Genomic DNA, 18864 nt, shown 5'->3' with positions numbered 1-18864 from the left:
TAAGCTCTCCCTGCGAAATGCTCAGAGAGATGAATGGTTGTCTCCATCCTTGAAACAGGGACTAGAAAAACAGCACTACATCATCACCTGCTATCCCCTGAACGCATCAAAAAACTCACCATCTACCAAGGTATAAATGGAAAAGGTCATGCATAGAAGGTTGGAATTTCAGACCACAGTCATCGGTGGACCTAAAGAATGTACACCTTTCATCCAAAGCAGGAACCCTTAGCTTAGGTATTAACATTTTAAAACCAGTCCATATAAAGTTCTCAGGTCTTCAGTTAAAGACTTGAGTCTCTAGCAAAAGCACATATGGAACTGCCCGATAAGAACCCCTCTAAAATCCAGGATATGAAAAACATCCAGAGAATGAGATGACAATCAAAACTGCAAACCACACAAGGAAACAAACCACTGCAAGAAAGTCAGAAGCAGCAAACTACGAAAACACTTACAAAGTACTACAGATAATAGAAGATTTGAAAGAAATTATAAAATAAGAACATTTAGAATGTTTTTTTAAAAAAGGCAGAAATAGTAACCAAAAGGCAAAAAATTTTGTTTTTGTTTAAAAAACAAAAAAATAGCAAATTTTGGGGAAAAGAATCAAAAAGATATTTTAGGAACTAAAAAAAGGGACTTAAAAAAGTGATTGATATATAATAAAACAATATTTATATAAGTGTTAATTGTAGAATATAGGTGGTAGGTATATAGGTATTCACTATATAGATCTTTCATTTTTTCTGTATGCTCAACAATTTTCATTATAAAATATCACTGAAATAAAAAATAAGTAAATAACATCAGGTGCGGTGAATAGAGAAAATCCTCTGTATCTTCTAAGCTCTATGTTTTTTCCTTTTACATTTAAATCTTTAATCCACCTGCAATTGATAATTGTATGGTATGGGGTAGAAGTTCAAATTCACTATTTCCCATATGGATAACCAACTGTCTCAGAACCTTTTACTGAAAAATTCATTCTTTCCCCAATTCTCTGCAATACCATCTTTGTCTTATCAAGTGGTCAAATATGTAAGGGTCTGCAACTGGGCTCTCTTTTCTGTTCCACTGGTCTATCCTTATGCCAATATCACATGTCTCAATTACTGTAGCTTTCTATCTTATACTTTAAGAATGCTTTGACTATTCTTGGCCCTTTATACTTCCGTACAAAATTCCATACAAAATCCTGTTGGGATTTTTATATGATTGATTTGAATATATAGAAAAATTGGGGGAAAACAGATACCTTTACAATATTGAGTCTTCTAATTCATGATCATAAAAAAAATCTCATTTTTAAAATTCATTGTTCTTTAATGCCTCTAAATAATGCTTCAGAATTTTTGCCTTAAGTCTCCCGCATCTCATTAGATCCATACCCAAGTGTTTCATATATTTTTTTTTGCTATTACAGTTGGTGACATTTTTGTTATATCCATTTTCTAATATGAAAATTTAAATGTATGATTTTGAAAAAAAATGTATGATTTTGTATCTAGCATCCTGCTAAACTGTTATTTGTGTAACTAATCTGTAAATTTTCTTGGATATCATGAACATAATCATACCTGCAAACAATGACAGTTCTGTCTCTCCCTTTCATCTCTTGCATCTTTGTTTGTTTTTGCCTGTCTGCCTTACTGTGCTGCTTAAGACCACCAGAACAATATTTAATACAAACAATGACAGCAGGTATCCCTGTTATGTTTCCCCATCTCAAAAGGAAAGCTTTCGACTTTTCAATATTAACTATGATGTCTCCTATATAGTTTTTGTAGGCATTCCACCTGGTTAAAAAAGGTCCTTTCTTTGTCAAGTTGGACAAGACTTTTCATCATGAATGAATGTTGAATTTTATATAATGCTCTTGGTTTTTTTGCATCTATTGAGATGATCATATAATTTTTTTCCTTTAATCATCTAATATGGTTGACTACATGAATTGATTTTAACATTATATCAATCTTGCATTCGTGGGATAACCTGGTCATGGTATATCCTAAATTGGTTATGGTGTTTTAAGATCTGCATCTGTGTTATACATCAATGTCATATAATTATTCTTATCATACTGTCCTTGTCAGGAGTTACCATCTAGTCTCTAATTAAATGAGCTGAGAGTTTTTCTTCATTTTCAATTCTCTGGAAGATCAGAAATTGTTGGTCAAGACTGAAGTTACTTCTTTTAAGAATTGTGATAGAACTCACTATGAAATTATTTGGGCTGTATGGAAAGATTTTTCACCACAGATTCAATTTATATAATTTATATATGTTATAGGATTACCAAGGTTTTCTATTCTCTTCAAGTCTATTTTAGCAAGTTATATTCTTTAGGAATTTGTCCACTTAAACCTATCTTTGCATTCAAAGCATAAAGTTATCCATACTATGTTTACCTTTTAGTGCCTGCTGCATCTGCAATGATATCCTCTTTTTTTCATTATTGACATTGGTTTTCTATGTTCTTTTCTTTCTTAATATCACAAGTACGTCAAAGAACTAACTTATGGATTTGTTGTATGTTTGTTTTCTGTTTCATTCTTTTGTGTTCTTATCTTTATCTTATCTTCATTATTTCTTTTCTTTAACATTCTTTGGGTTTATTTTGCTATTCTTTTGCTAACTTCCCAAGAGGAACATTTACTTCATTTATTTCCTGCCTTTTTTTTCCTAAGATAAGCATTTAAGGACATGTATTTGCTATCAATACCTAAATAGACATTTCTCCAAAGAAGATATACAGATTGCCAACAAACACATGAAAGGGCGCTGAACATCACTAATCATTAGAGAAATGCAAATCAAAACTACAATGAGGTATCACCTCACTCCGTCAGAAGAGCCAGAATGGCCATCGTCAAAAAATCTACAAACAGGGCTTCCCTGGTGGCGCAGTGGTTGAGAGTCCGCCGCCCGCCGATGCAGTGGACACGGGTTCATGCCCCGGTCCAGGAAGATCCCACATGCTGCAGAGCGGCTGGGCCCGTGAGCCATGGCTGCTGAGCCTGCGCGTCCAGAGCCTGTGCTCCGCAACAGGAGAGGCCACAACAGTGAGAGAGAGGCCCGCGTACCGGAAAAAAAAAAAAAAAATCTACAAACAATAAACGCCAGAGAGGGTGTGGAGAAAAGGGAACCCTCTTGCACTGTTGGTGGGAATGTACACTAATACAGCCACTATGAAGAACAGTATGGAGGTTCCTCAGAAAACTAAAAATGGAACTACTATACAACCCAGCAATCCCACTACTGGGCATATACCCTGAGAAAACCATAATTCAAAAAGAGCCATGTACCACAATGTTCACTGCAGCTCTATTTACAATAGCCAGGTCATGGAAGCAACCTAAGTGTCCATAGACAGATGAATGGATAAAGAAGATGTGGCACATATATGATGGAATATTATTACTCAGCCATAAAAAGAAACGAAATTGAGTTATTTGTAGGGAGGTGGATGGACCTAGAGTCTGTCATACAGAGTGAAGTAAGTCAGAAAGAGAAAAACAAATACCGTGTGCTAACACATATATATGGAATCCAAAAAAAAAAAAAAAAAAGGTTCTGAAGAACCCAGGGGCAGGACAGGAATAAAGACGCAGATGTAGAGAATGGACTTGAGGACACGGGGAGGGGGAAGGGTAAGCTGGGACAAAGTGACAGAGTGACATGGACATATATACACTACCAAATGTAAAATAGATAGCTAGTGAGAAGCAGCTGCATAGCACAGGGAAATCAGCTTTGTGTGCACCTAGAGGCGTGGGATAGGGAGGGTGGGAGGGAGACGGAAGAGGGAGGAGATAAGGGGATGTATGTATATGTATAGCTGACTCACTTTGTTATACAGCAGAAACTAACACAGCATTGTAAAGCAATTATACTACAATAAAGATGTTAAAAAAAAAAGGACATGTATTTGCTATCATATATCATATTGCTTTAGCTTATCTTACAAGTTTTGATATGTAGCATTTTTATCTTTCAGTCCAAAATATTTTCCAATTACCATTGTGATTTCTTCTTTTACTGACAGGTTACATGTAAAAATGTGCTTCTTAATTTTGAAACAGAGATTTTTAAAAATCTTTTTAAAAAATTGTTTTATGGCTTGATAACTTGATTTCAGTTCTTTGAAATCTGTTGATACTTTATGACACAGAACATGGTAAAAAAATTTTTTAAATAAATGTTTCATATATATTTGAAATTTGTCACTTTCAAAGTGATTGGGTGTATAGTTCTATATAATCATTAGGTGAAATTTGTTAAATGAGATGTTCCAGTCTTCCAAACATCCCTGCTGATTGTTTTCCTCTACTTTTATCAATTACTGAGAGGTATATTAAAATCTCCAACAACCGTGGTAGGTATAACATTGCTCCTTGTAGTTCTGTCAGTTTTTGCTTTATATATTTTTTTACGGTAGAACAGATTTTTTAAAATGAATCCCTTTTCTCTCTTCTCACCTTAAGTATCATGACCAAAATCAGCTTCTATATGATGATCTTCACTAATTCTCTTTCTAATCTTCAAATTTACCTATTTTATGGTAGCGACTGGGCTTACTAAAACATCTTGAAAGGCATGTACCCTTGTCAGTCTTTTTGAAAGCTAACTTATAACATGTTTTAAGCTGCAGTTTTCTATAACTACCTGCTTAAAAAGGAAGATACTGAAGTTCTCAATTGTTTGTCATTCGTCAAACACCTCATCCATTAAAAAAGAAAAGGCTTATCAACAGGTATCAAGCTCTCAAAGGACTCACCAATTTTTACTGCTATTACTACCTAATGTATACCTGGCACTGCATTTTAACAGGTATCAAGCTCTCAAAGGACTCACCAATTTTTACTGCTATTACTACCTAATGTATACCTGGCACTGCATTTTCAAACACTAATGCACTCTCCCCAACAGATAATAATACAAAGTGGTTATTATTATCTCTATAGTTTTTACAGAAGCAATAAATAAGAAAGTAACAGAAACCCGAGGTCTAAGACTAATCACCAGCAAAGGTCAAACAAATGTTGCTGTCAACAGATTCTTTTCACCAAAATGAATATCTCAGTGTGAACATCCCACATGCAAGAATGGCTTCATTTAAGTACCTTGTACTTCTGTCTCAGTTCTTCCGTGTCTTCTTTTTCTATTTCTAGGACACGGCGCCGTTCGGTAGCATCTTCGGCATAATCAAGCTTAACAAAAACAGATATAATTAGTCTTATTTCCTAAAGTACCCCCAATTAGCCATAAAAAAATCATTTACACAACTACAGTACTGTATGAAAATAAGAAACTTCTAACTTTTTGCTCAGCTACCTCTTGCTTTATCGTCACCCCACAGAGAAAATAGCATGCAAAATAGTTCATTAATCTTTTCATGCTGGTGGTTCCCAACAGGCACATGTGTTGATGATAACAGACTTTACTTCAATGTTCAATGCCAAAGAATTAGGAGTAAATGGAGAAAAATATTTCAGGCAATGAAAAGAAGATATCACAGATGACAGCTGTACATAGCTCTACAGGGGCAAAGCTTCTACCACAGCAATTATTTTAAGAGTTAAGCAACACTGCCTATGGAAATGAGCACCCGGGTCTGGGTTTAAATCTGACCTTGCCTTGTGGCATAACCCTCGGGAAACCACTCAACTTCTTTATAACAGGGGCATTATTTGCCACCTACCTGCCTCAAAGGCAGCACTAAATGAGAATGTAAAATACATTTTAAAATTTCCCCTCAAAAACATTAAAACTACATCTGAATTTGGAATTAGTATCAATTTTAAATATCCCAAAAACAAGTGAACCAATGAGATCAACTTACCTCCATTTCCATGCGACCCATGCCCATGACATCATACTTGACAACGATTGGAATGGGATCTGTTCTCCCTGTAACAGGAACATATAATTAAGGTTAGATGCAAAGCTAAGTCAACAGTTCGCTTTACACATTGGGTTTGGGTGGTTAGAGATCTTGCCTTGGAGTGCAGAGACCAGAAAGCTACAGTGAACCAAACACAAGCCATTCTCACAGCTTACAACCAAACCTACCTCTCCCAGCTCAAGTCCAACTAACCACCTTGGTTGACCTTCCAGTTGGGGATGATTCCAGATTACTATGGCAAAATTAAATAAGTAATGCAAAAGCACTTCTAAGCAATGGCACCAGGAAGTTTAAAATCAAAAACATTAGAAATTCCTTTTTAAAAAGACCTCCAAATAACTTTCCACCAAAAATCACTTCACTCTTACTGTCCACTGACATCTTCCCACACACACTTTTAAAACTGGTAATAAATATCTCAACTGACATGTTTAAATCGGAAGAGCACAGTTTCAAACATGATACAGGAAAATTCAATAACAGCAACTCAGCGTGTTTAATATATTTTTTGTTTTCAAAAGATGCTTTACAATTAAATGAGGTGGTGAAAAAAATTAAATAGAAAGCAACAGTTAGTTGCCCTTAGGAACAAAAAGTAGTTTCACTTTTAAACTGGTGCTCTGAGGTCCCATTTTCCAGAGTGGATTTAACACTGGCTGTGGCAATCAGTAAGCTGTGAAAAGGACTAGTTGCGAAGAAAATTGACTTTAAACTAATTTATCTATGCTGGAGATTTTAAAAAATGTATATTTAATCCACTCATAACCAGCCAAACAAAGCAAAATGGGGCAGACAAGCACTTTACTACCACAGCTGTTTTACATCACAACTTGCGCTGTTTATTGTGATGTAAGCCCACTGAAAAGAGGACTTACCTTATCCGTTGTATACCTTTAGTGAAAAAACACAATGTTTACTTCCCTCATCACTTCACTCAGGCTGGTGTAAACAACTGTTTTTTTATTTTTGTTTTTTTGTTATACACACATATATATTATACCTTTGGGCTAAAAGTTGAGTTTTGTCAGTCTAAATCTGAGATATTACCAAAAGCAAATTTGGAAAAAAAAAAAAAGCAATAAAAGCCATGATCATGACTAGGATTAGTCCAGGAGGAAAAAAAAAAGAAACTGTTTCCAAAGTGACCAGCAACCACTTGTATCCAGTTGCTCTGTATTTGTGGGATTAATTTGTGTTTCAAAAAGTAATGAAAAACAAATTCAGAAGTTCAATTACTTATCACCAATATCCCATTATTGCTTGTAAACAATAAGAAGGTAATTAGGAACAGTGAAAAAAATGTTTAATAAAGAACATCTCATGCCAGAAAAGAGAACAAAGTTCTAAAATACAGCCTTCTTTTAGATACTATCAAATACTGTCAGTTAAACAAAATAAAAATGCATTATTACCTGATGCCCAATGGTATAATAAATAAGCAGTGACTGCAATCTTTAGCAAAAGGACCAAATTAAAGACAGGTTATAAAAATGACTTCCTAGGTGCAATATCACTTTCATAACGTCTCAATCAGGGATTTACTGGTAAAAAGAAATGGTCCAATGAAAGAATTGAAAACAAATGTCAAAGTAATTTTCCTTTTTTTTTTGATTTGATATCTTTCGATTTATCAGAATTTGCTTTGTAAGAATCAAGAAAATTTTGGTATAAATTCATTACCTCTGTAAACCCCTGTTATAAACTCTGCATTAGTACTTTTGCCTTCTAAGGCAGTCAAAGTTTGTTTTAATTTATTTATAGATTGCAGTAGCAAGTGCTAGTGCCCATTATATTGTGGGGAAATCAAGTTTTTACAGTATTAGAATTTAATGTTTTAACTGATTTTTTTTTTTGGCAGTTCTAACACAAACAGATATATCCCTTCTTAACATTACCCTTTAATGAACAAGGATCAGACAAGTTGCATAAGGAAAGGAAAGGAAAATGAAAAAGACCAAGCAGAAGGATGAAGGCTACAACAGAGAAATTAAGCCTAACATATTGGTGCACTGATGACAAAAGGAGTAATTCAGTCTGAAAATAAAAAATTACCACTGCTAAGTTTACCATCACCACAACAAGTCCAGGATCATAATGCTGTAAAAAAGAAACACCATTTGTTAGGCAGAAACCATTAGGGTAGGAAACAGGCCTTCTAGCAGGCAGACAGGATGGGGTAAAGTAACAATTGGGCTTTGTCCCTCCCCCAATTTCAGCTGGGGACACGGGAAGGACACTTTGTGCTACAGCGGTTGTTTTCATACTGGTTGGGTCAGGGTGTGAGATTTTTGTACTGCTACTTGAGAACATGAGCAACCTCCTCTAAAATAATGCAGGGGGAGGGGAGAAGGTGAGAGAAAGTGAAAAAACTAGCTCTAGCTTCCGATCTCTCATTTAACTACTCATTCCGGTAAATCAATACTCAGGGCCCAAGGTGGGACTTTTTCCTTAAAGAAATAACAGCAAAGACAGATCAACTGGACAGTAATCATCAAGTCATTTGCTACACTAAAAGAACTCTAAGAGGATATGGGGGGTGGAGGGGTTCATCAAGACCTTATTGAAAATATATAACAAGTAAAAGGTCTGGAAAATAACCTTAGATCTTCAGTGCTTGGAAAACTTATGTGCATTTGAGTTCTGTTATGAACGAATAAAACTCTTGAAGGAGCTTTCCTTAGAACTTTTGTTTCCTTTAAATGAAGTTTTCCCAAGTCCGCCAACATCTCTCTTTCTGCACACAACAAAGCCAAGCTTTGAAGAACACCAGTAACTCCAGAGAAAGTGGCATCAAAAGGGCTGTCACATTTACAATTAGTCCACTCAGAGGTAACTCACAGAAAACAAACAGTCTGGCTTTAAAAACAATCTGAAGGCAACATTACTGCCTGGGCCAAATAGTAATTTCTTTCATTAGAGGCTCCTGACCGAGGAAAAATCTCACTGGGAAAAGACACTGAACAATACATACAGGAAGAGGTTGCAGCATTTAAAAAAAGAAAAAAAATCCCCTTAATTTATTCATTTGTGATCAATGATAAATCCTATCATAGAGCACATCACTGTGGAACATCTGAATAACAACCTATAGTTATGACTTTTCAAAGGGTAGGTAGCAACAGAATATTTGCTATTATAATATTCTCTAGAAAACTCAACTTCTTTTTAAAACACATTGAATGAAATCCAGGTTCCCTATTTCTTGGTTTCTCTTAACAGGGACAAATATTTCTTAAAATCCATTAAAATAAGAACATTTTGTTGTTTATTTCATTTCAAAGGAGGCAACTTCAACCATAACACTTACTTTCCTTAAAAGAAACTGTCCTCTTCAGCCAAAGATCTATATATAGATACCATGACTGTGATCTAGCCAACTGGACAAGGGAGGAAAAAGGAAAGAAAACATACCACATCTAGAATGTTTCAATACCAATGTATTCATGTGATCGGGGAAAAAAATTGATATTCATATTTTCTAAATCAAAACTGTAAATCTATATACAAATATCGAATCATTATGTTGTACACCTGAAACTAAAATAATATTGTATGTCATTCGTACCTCAATTAAAAAACTTTTTTAAGGGCTTCCCTGGTGGCATAGTGGTTAATACGCCTGCCAATGCAGGGGAGACGGGTTCAAGCCCTGGTCCGGGAAGATCCCACATGCCGCAGAGCAACCAAGCCCGTGCACCACAGCTACTGAGCCTGCGGGCTCCAGAGCCTGCGAGCCACAACTAAACTACTGAAGCCCACGTGCCTAGAGCCTGTGCTCTGCAACAAGAGAAGCCACCGCAATGAGAAGCCCATGCACTGCAACGAAGAGTAGCCCCCGCTCTCAACAACTAGGGAAAGCCTGCACACAGCAATGAAGACCCAACACAGCCCCCAAAAATCAATTAATTAATTAATTAAAAAATTTTTTTAAAGAGATGGGAAAAACTTTAAATCATGTTTCATTAACCAAACAGTATTGTACATTCTATATTTTAGAAGGTAGGCTTACTTCTACAATGACAAACATGCTAAAATGTTCACATATTCATCTCTTGCTAAAATGTGATGGTATTATGACTTATCATAACTGAAGAGAGAATAAAGCTAAATACCAAAATCCACTGATTGCTTATAGCCACACTGTTTCTGAGAATAATCCCTCACATTAATCAGTTTTGATTTTGAAACACTTAAGGATATACCAATCTACAAAACTGGCCCAAAGAACTGGACTGTGAAGAAATAATTTTTTTTTCCTACAAACACTATTTTTTTATTTATTTTTAAAATTTATTTATTTATTTTTGGCTGTGTTGGGTCTTCGTTTCTGTGCGAGGGCTTTCTCTAGTTGCGGCAAGCAGGGGCCACTCTTCATCGCGGTGCACGGGCCTTTCACCGTCACGGCCTCTCCTGTTGCGGGGCATAGGCTCCAGATGCGCAGGCTCAGTAGTTGTGGCTCATGGGCCCTGCTGCTCCGTGGCATGTGGGATCTTCCCAGACCAGGGCTCAAACCCGTGTCCCCTGCATTGGCAGGCAGACTCTCAACCACTGCCACCAGGGAAGCCCTATTTTTAAATTTTTTTTAAGATTTTTTTTTTGATGTGGACCATTTTTAAAGTCTTTATTGAATTTGTTACAATATTGCTTCTGTTTTATGTTTTTTGGCCGTGAGGCATGTGGGATCTTAGCTCCCCCACCAGGGATCGAACTCGCACCCTGTGCAGTGGAAGGTGAAGTCTTAACCACTGGACCACCAGGGAAGGCCCACAAACACTATTTAAACAAACTAACTCCAGGAATAGAACAACTGGGAAGAAAATATTAAAGGACAACCATAATCTGGTAATCAGCACACTTCAGAAACAGAAGACACGTGACTTCTCCACAGAAATAAATTAGAAATGAAGAAGCTTCTGAAGTGATTAAAACACTAGTTGGATATCAACAGAGGTAAGAACACCCAATTTACCTCAGCTGCCTTTTCCTTTACTGACATTCACTCAACAACACTTACTGAGTTGCTACTATATACCAAGTACTCTTGGAAGGCTTTGGGCATATGGCAGTGATTGAAACAAAGTCCCACACCCCATGAATTACCTATAATTAGGCAAAATAATCTTACCAATATAAACTTCGGGCATGGGGGGGGGCGGCGGGATGAACACTTGTGGAGCCAATGCACATATGGTTCAAAAAGTTTTTAAATGTCTAATGTTGTCTTTTAAAGATGTCTAAAACTGTTTTTAAAGACTGACCCCAATAAAGCAGAGGTAAATATAAATGCCATCAAAAATAACACAACATTGTAAAGCAACTATACTTCAATAAAAATTTTTTTAAAAAAGCCATCAGAAAGTCACAAAATCTACTTCCAAAAGGCCACTAAACTAATAAAAGCCAAGAACCTCACCTGACATCTTTAAATCCATTTCATACTTTAAGCAACTCAAATACATATGTGAAAATCAAGAATAATACAAAATTAGGAGGGTGACTATTCTCTGATTTGCAAAACTATTCAAAATAAGACTCTATAGTAAGCTATGTTAGTGTGTTTAAATATAATTTCATTTACTAAAACAGTGATTAGATACTACTTTCAGAAATACTTCCTGGGTAAAAAGTGGTACATTTATTTCCAAATCAAAGCTTCACTTTTGCATATTTCTCCTGAAAATAATAGTCTTCAGTAGCATAAGAACAATGATTACTTTCAGCATCATTTAGATATTTTTTCCTTAGGAAACATCAAGCATATTAATCATTCCCTATAGAGTTTCTAAGGTTGTTTTTTTTTTAAAGGCTTCCTACTCAAAAGAGAATCCAAATTTTCTAGCACTACAAAAAATAACTATATTCTTGTCACAGCCTGTTTAATGATCTATACAACAACCAGGTTATTTTGATTTTCAAACACAGGTGTTTTTCTAAAAGCACAGAAGTTTAACTGTGACCAAAAGATCCTTCCATCTTCCCAAAGTATCAGAGCTGCCTTCTAGGATAAAATAGTTCAATTTTAATCATATAATCTAATATATTAATAAACAGGGACAGAAAAGGGGCAAAATAAATTATAAATTAAAATAAAGTGTTAGAATCAGAATGTTAAGCCTGGAAAAGATATCTCATTCGGGGTGACATGAGATACTCAAGCCCTCAGGAGAGGTAATAAAGGGAATGCCTGAGGTACCATAAATTAAAAAAAAAAAAAAAAAAAGTCACCTAAAGGAGATCATACTTTCACTCCAAATTTAGCTTAAATCACATCAACTCACTGAACACTGCCTGCTTCATGCTAACCATTTGGTAAGATAAAAATAAATTTATTTTTTAAAGGAGAAAATCAATTTAGTAAATAAATTTCAGGGTAAAATAATCTAAAATATGAGGCATAGGGGGAGAAGGCAAAACAATTTTAGGTCCTTAGTTTTTAAAAAATGGGGAACACTTTTGTGCCCTGAGTTTTACTTATGTTTATATCCTGAATAACTGATACAGTATCTGGGACATAATTTGATATAACAAATTAAAAAGCATTTGTTGACTCAAGAGAATGAACATGTTCATAGTGGGTCTCACCTTGTTCAGGTATAAATAAATATTTAGTCATCACAGTGCTTTCTGCTTGATGCCACAAGATACTGATGATTTAACTGTCTTGTAATCAAGGAGTTATTTTATTAAACAGAAGATATATGCTATATTATACAGGTCTCCATATCTCAAAAAATATATACGCTAATATAAAGAAATAGTTGAGTTTTGCATTACTATTCATTACAACCTTGTTCAATTTCTTTTACCTATCATCACTCATTAGCAGACAAGAAGAAGCAGGCACCAAATGTTTAAGGAGTCAGACAGACTTAATGGTCTCTAAGGTTCACTTCAATTCTTAAGTTTGAAGAGTAGAAAATATTTGGGGGAGTTATGTAGATAGTAGCCAGTCCTATGGTATTGTAATAATCCAACAATCCAATGCCTTCTTAGAGTTGTATCCTCTTACTATTGGTTAAGTACTTCCATTAACTACACTGAGAATTTCTTAATATTCCAGGATCACTCTATAACCCCAAAAGACCTTCCAGCTTCATTTAGATTGTTCTTCCTTTACTCTACACATCAACCCCCTCCTCAACTCATCTTTTATTTTCTTTCTATATTTTTCTAGGTAGTCCCTAAAAACGCTGGCTACAAAAACTCAGTTCTCCAATAAGAGAATTTCTAAACACTTGTGTGACTTTTGACAATCAGCACATGAGTCTCAGCAGCCTCTCCTGCAAAATGGAGATATTATCCTCACTTTCAGGACTGGCATGTAGATCAAAAGAAACAACAAACAGAAGATGCTTTGTAACGTTTCACTATAAATCACTATATAGGATGCTGCTGAACTCTTAACACTGTCATCTTCTTAAGGCCTCAGAAAATTTAAAAATCAGTTTGTTCTTTCATTTCCAAAACTGGCAATAAGTACCTTAAAATTAGAGACACTCTAAGAAGCTGTGATAAATTTTAATGTTCTACCTACAATTTGGTGATAATGAAACAACCTATTTACAGATGGAGAAAATTATTACCAAAGTATTACCCTCAAATCCTTCCCATGTTATCATTCCATTAACAAAAGAGTGACTACTGAGTTTGAAAAGCAAGGTTATACAAATGTTAAATCCAAGCCAAAAGAATGAAGCATACTTTAGCAAGACCTTCTCCAAATTAAACATATAGTACAAATCGTCTAAGGAAATTAATTAAGCCTAAGCAAAACAGAATAAATTAAAATGCTTACTATTTTACTATTACTGTCACCTGGAGGAAGACAATAGCACCTATGTAAGTGTACTGAACAGCAAGTTATTAATCCACAGTATGTCAAATTTGTAACAGATGAAGTCCACGTGGAATGTAGGAGTAAATTCAGAAAGTCAAGTAGATTGAAATTACTCAAAAATCCTCCTTATTTCCTCTGAAGTCTCTGCTAAAAAGCCCAGAGATTCTAGGTCATCCACAGAAATTTTCTTTTCCAGTTCTGAAGTCTATGATTCCATACAACTTTGAGGTCATTTTTGTCTCCTCTTAGTTCCTACTTATCAAATATTGGTTTAACTAGTGAAAGTTTATATTTTCAACTATTTCCACCTGATTGGACTACTCTAATTACAATGAAATCACTGTCACTCTATACTCTGTATTTCTAATTTTAAGTTTCTTGGACACTCCACTTTCTTGCCAAAGTAAGAAACCAGTTTCCACACAAACCAATTTCATTTTGATCATGCAAATTAACCTAGGGCAAGAAGTCCATAAGTAATAATGTAGGAAACAGTGCAAATCAGGCTAAGACTATAAGAAAAATAAATAGCATTATACTAATTCGGACTAAAAATTAATATATTTTGTGTGAGCAAAAGAACCAACTGTCTACCCTACTTACTACAGTCAAGGTAACATTCTTAGAAGCTTATTTTATTCATATGGTCCAAAGCAAATTATTTAGGGAGCTTGTTTAAAATGTTACTTCCTGAACCCCACCCCAGACCTGCTGAGTTGTGCTGGTTGGGAATCCACATTTACCAAAAAAAAATATATATATATATATATATTTTTTGGCAGGGGGTGCTGCGTTGGGTCTTCGTTGCTGCACGCGGGCTTTCTCTAGTTGCAGCAAGCGGGTGCTATTCCTCATTGCAGTGCGTGGGCTTCTCATTTGCGATGGCTTCTCTTGTTGCAGAGCATGGGCTCTAGGCGCACAGGCTTCAGTAGTTGCAGCACATGGGCTCAGTAGCTGTGGAATGCAGACTCTAGGGCACGCAGGCTCAGTAGTTGTGGCTTGCGGGCTCTAGAGTGCAGGTTCAGTAGTTACGGCGCACGGGCTTCGCTGCTCCACGGCATGTGGGATCTTCCGGGACCAGGGATCGAACCCATGTCCCCTGCATTGGCAGGCGGATTCTTAACCTCTGCGCCACCAGGGAAGTCCTAGGAATCTACATTTTTAACAAGCACCCAAGGTGATTCTGCTACACACTAAAGCTTGAGAATCATAAGTCTAATGGAAAAAGTACTGGTGTAGAGGTCAGAAGACTTACAAACACAGCTACTATCCTCAGCAGTTTGACCATGGATAAACACTTATGTTTCTCAATCTATTAAGTGGCATTATCTCCGCTCCATGTATTAGAGAGGAAAATGAGATAGGATACAGGTATAAAACTTATATACCATCATGTTTAATTTCCCTAAACAACTCCCAAATCTTTTAAAAATTTGGGTATATTGAGGTTATAACAAGGTCACACCACTTACTAGTTGCAGAGCTTGAATTTAAACCCAGGTCAAATTTCAAATGAGGTCATAAAGTGGTAACCTGTGGATCAAATATGGGCCTTGAACATGTTTTGTTTATCTCAGATTATTTTAAACTTTGAGCCAACGTTTATCAATTAGTAAATGTCACCAAAATATCTGGATTTCTGGTTTCTTTTTTAAAAAATTCACGTCTGGCAATACCTGAGACTATATTCTTACATGGTAACAATGAGCATGAGCTAGCTGAGTGGCAGTTATTCCTCTCTAGACATGGCACAACTCACACTACTTCCTACTGTCTCACACTCAGTGGGCTTCAATTGCGTATGTTACCACCTGGCCCCAACAGGCACCACAGTTTGCAATTCCTACTCCTGAGACTGTCCTTTGTTCCTTCCTTCTGAGCTCCCACTAGATTTTCTCTGTAACTCTCAATTGGTAGCTATCTACTTCACAGGTTTGGAAAGACTCAGAGAGATAGAAAAGACTGAATTTAAAACTAATAAACCACATTTATAAATGAAAGATAATATTATTTTGTTCCCTTTTCTAAATGTACAATCCCATTACTTCAAACTTTGGTAGCCATTTTTAATAAACAATTTTTAGCTTTTTTCTTTATTAAAATATATTTCTCACAAAACATACTTTTAATTTTGTGTTCTTATCATGTTTACATTTGGTCCTACTTTTAAATACCAGTGTTTCTTATGGAAGAATGTGGAGATTCCATGTATCAACTAACAAGTATAGTTGGGCAAATATTGATATAGCTGTTTGCTTCCTTATTCGCACAATATGAGATTTTTTACTTGTTAAATCATTCAAGAAATAAGTTGAAATTCTAAGTTAGGTTGTTCAATTCTCTATTAAGCCCCCACTGTACCTTTAACTTCACAATTATGATATTATACTGCATTGCATTACATTTATTTGTTACATTCGTGTCTATATTAGACATGAGCTTCTGGAGGGCAGAGGCTCTATCTTATTCATTCTTCAACTCTTTAAGACTTACTACAGATCTGCACATTCTAAGGATTCAATAACTGTGTGCAGAATAAAAAACATGAAAAGCAACAAAGAACACATAAATGCCTAGCAATTATTATCATTTAGGAGTTTATAGTCTAATGAGAGTTAAGAGACACATAAACACAAATTATACAAGGTAGAATATATAAAATGCCACAGGAGAGAAATATAAAGTATAAGAAAAAATAAACGAGGAAATTATGAGACAGAAATTACAGTATTTTCTTTTCCCCTGGAGATCAGTTACCAACCATCCTTAAAAATGTGGCCAAGGTTCTTACCACTCAACCTAGTCTCAAGTTTCTAGCGAATTTATACAAATTTATATTTATCATAAACATATATGACCACTTCAAGTGCTCTAAGAAAAAATATCACATTCAAAGCTATCTCCAATTTTTTCAGCCAGAATAACTATTGTATATTTTAATTCTGCAGTACTTTATTTCTCACCACCATCACATTTCTCCAGGAGACAGAAGTAACCCACCACACAGCACTGAAGTACATTATAGACAGCATACTGATTAAAAGCATAGGTTTTGGCAACATGATTCTACCACTTATGCTGTAAGATCCTGGGCAAAGTATTCCTTAGAATGTCCATTTCCTCATCTGTAAAGCAGGAATACCTACCGCAGAGAGGATTTAAATTAGACTATACATGTGCAAGCACTCTGTAAACACTTAATAAATGCTAGCTATTATAAAGGATTAATACTAAACCCAGTGAACAAAGGCTTGCTAGTAAGACACATGCATGAATTGACTGTACTTTATGCTTCGTAGTTGATTTGTTTTATCATCCTTCATAATTATACTTTCCTTTCCAGTTCTATTGCTATCACTCTATTCTATGCCCTTATCAACTCATACCTAGACAGCTTTCTAAATGGTTTTACATCTTCATCTTCAGACATACTTTGGCTAGACCAGTATTTAACTTCTACCACCAATGTCCTCATTGCTATAATGGAAAGAACAATAGATCACAAATCAGAGAATTGGGGACTGGGTTTCAGCACTTTGGAACCCTAAACCTAAATTTCTTCATCTGTAAAATGAATTTCAGATTAAATTAGCTTTAATATTTCTTCTTGCTATAAAACTCTATACCTCTCTTCTAATCAAAAACTGCCTTTGGCTTACAAAATAAAGTTCCAAATTGGAGCAGCATTAAAGCCTTCCACATTCAGTGTGGTAGTTAGGAGCATGGGTTTTGGAGTCAGAAAGACCAAGGTTTGTATTTTGATACTGTCATTTACTGGTAGCTTATTCTTGAGCAATTTGCTCAACTTCTCTAAGCCTCAGTTTCTTCCTCTGCAAAATGGGATTAACAATAATTATCTCATAGACTTGCTTTAAGAATTAAATGAGATATCTGTTAAGTGCCTAGGACATAAATAGTAATATTAGATTTGTGCCTATTTGAACCAATTTCCCATTACTGCCTTCTAGTTATGGTTTTCAGATTGCTCCTGGAGACCTAGAACCCTGCTTCAAACAAACAATTGTGGATTTTTTCCACCCTCTCTTTTATACATTAAGGTCCGACATTTAAAAAACATGTAATTTGAGAGGTTCTTCTGCTTTTAAAATGTATGAAATGCACTGCCCTATGGGCATTCTCTGCTCCAGCCAGCTAGGCCTACTCTTTGCCAACTGTAATCACTTTGTACACATCAGTTATCTCCTTTCTTCCGTAATACCTATTCCTCCCTCCTCAAGACTTCATTGCGAAGTCTTCCCTAGTCATTCATCCTTACAGAATTTATTCTTCAGCTTTCTTCCACTTATCTCCTAAAATAAATGGCAAACTCTATGAGAGTAAGGGCGGTATCTTATAATGTCATGTATATTCTTTATTATGGTCTCTTGAACATAGTATTTAATAAAAGTGCAACTAATTCCATGTAATTCTTCACCAGCAATTGCCTCTTTTAAAGTAATCTACCTTGATAATGTGCAAACTGCTTCTATAACTAGTTCACCCTTTTCTTAGGAAAAAAGTACTAGAACGATAAAATAGCCTTTTATACTTATCTGTTCTAAATCTTCATTAGTAAAATTTGCTACTTCCTTTCTGGTTATTTTGCTGTGAACTTAACATATATTTAATGTCTTCTGATTAAATAACGTCTTAACATATAGTTAATGTCTGTCTTTTTTTTTTTTGCAGTATGTGGGCCTCTCACTGTTGTGGCCTCTCCCGTTGCGGAGCACAGGCTCCGGACGCGCAGGCTCAGCGGCCATGGCTCACGGGCCCAGCCGCTCCGCGGCATGTGGGATCTTCCCGGACCAGGGCACGAACCTGTGTCCACTGCATCGGCAGGCGGACTCTCAACCACTGCGTCATGAGGGAAGCCCGTTAATGTCTGTCTTTAAATGTGACGATCCCTATACTGAGAAACAAGTAGTCTATATGGCATGTGAATTCACCATTTCCCCTTCTCCATTCCCCCAATCCCTTTTCCTTTCTAGTCTAGCCCTAAAACCTAGACTTCTTACTACAGACTGACAATTCTGACGAATTTTGTTTACTAACTGGGTTCATCTCTTTTGTTTATATTAACTAAATTCCATTAAGATAGTCAGAGGTTGTATAGAAT

General features: G+C 35.8%; 1 protein-coding gene across 9 annotated transcripts in view; it reads right to left on the bottom strand.

Annotated features, from left to right (window-relative positions):
- The window catches only part of GPATCH8 (G-patch domain containing 8), a 99042-nt gene that overhangs the window by 38384 nt on the left and 41794 nt on the right, over window positions 1-18864 (bottom strand). For 6 of the 9 annotated variants that reach the window (XM_033416948.2, XM_004285976.3, XM_033416946.2 and 3 more), the window contains 2 exons: window positions 5846-5913; window positions 5127-5213 (listed from right to left, as the gene is read on the bottom strand). In XM_033416948.2, the coding sequence (XP_033272839.1) occupies window positions 5127-5213; window positions 5846-5913 (155 nt within the window). Of the gene's footprint in view, window positions 1-5126; window positions 5214-5845; window positions 5914-7960; window positions 8006-9215; window positions 9233-18864 lie in introns of those variants that run through there. The other 3 variants (XM_033416950.2, XM_033416951.2, XM_033416952.2) reach the window with 2 other exon arrangements.

Source organism: Orcinus orca, chromosome 19 (genome assembly GCF_937001465.1).
Source record: "Orcinus orca chromosome 19, mOrcOrc1.1, whole genome shotgun sequence".
Lineage (NCBI taxonomy): Eukaryota > Metazoa > Chordata > Mammalia > Artiodactyla > Delphinidae > Orcinus > Orcinus orca.
Note: the sequence above shows the minus strand (reverse complement) of the source record. Positions and strands in the feature narration are given on the sequence as shown.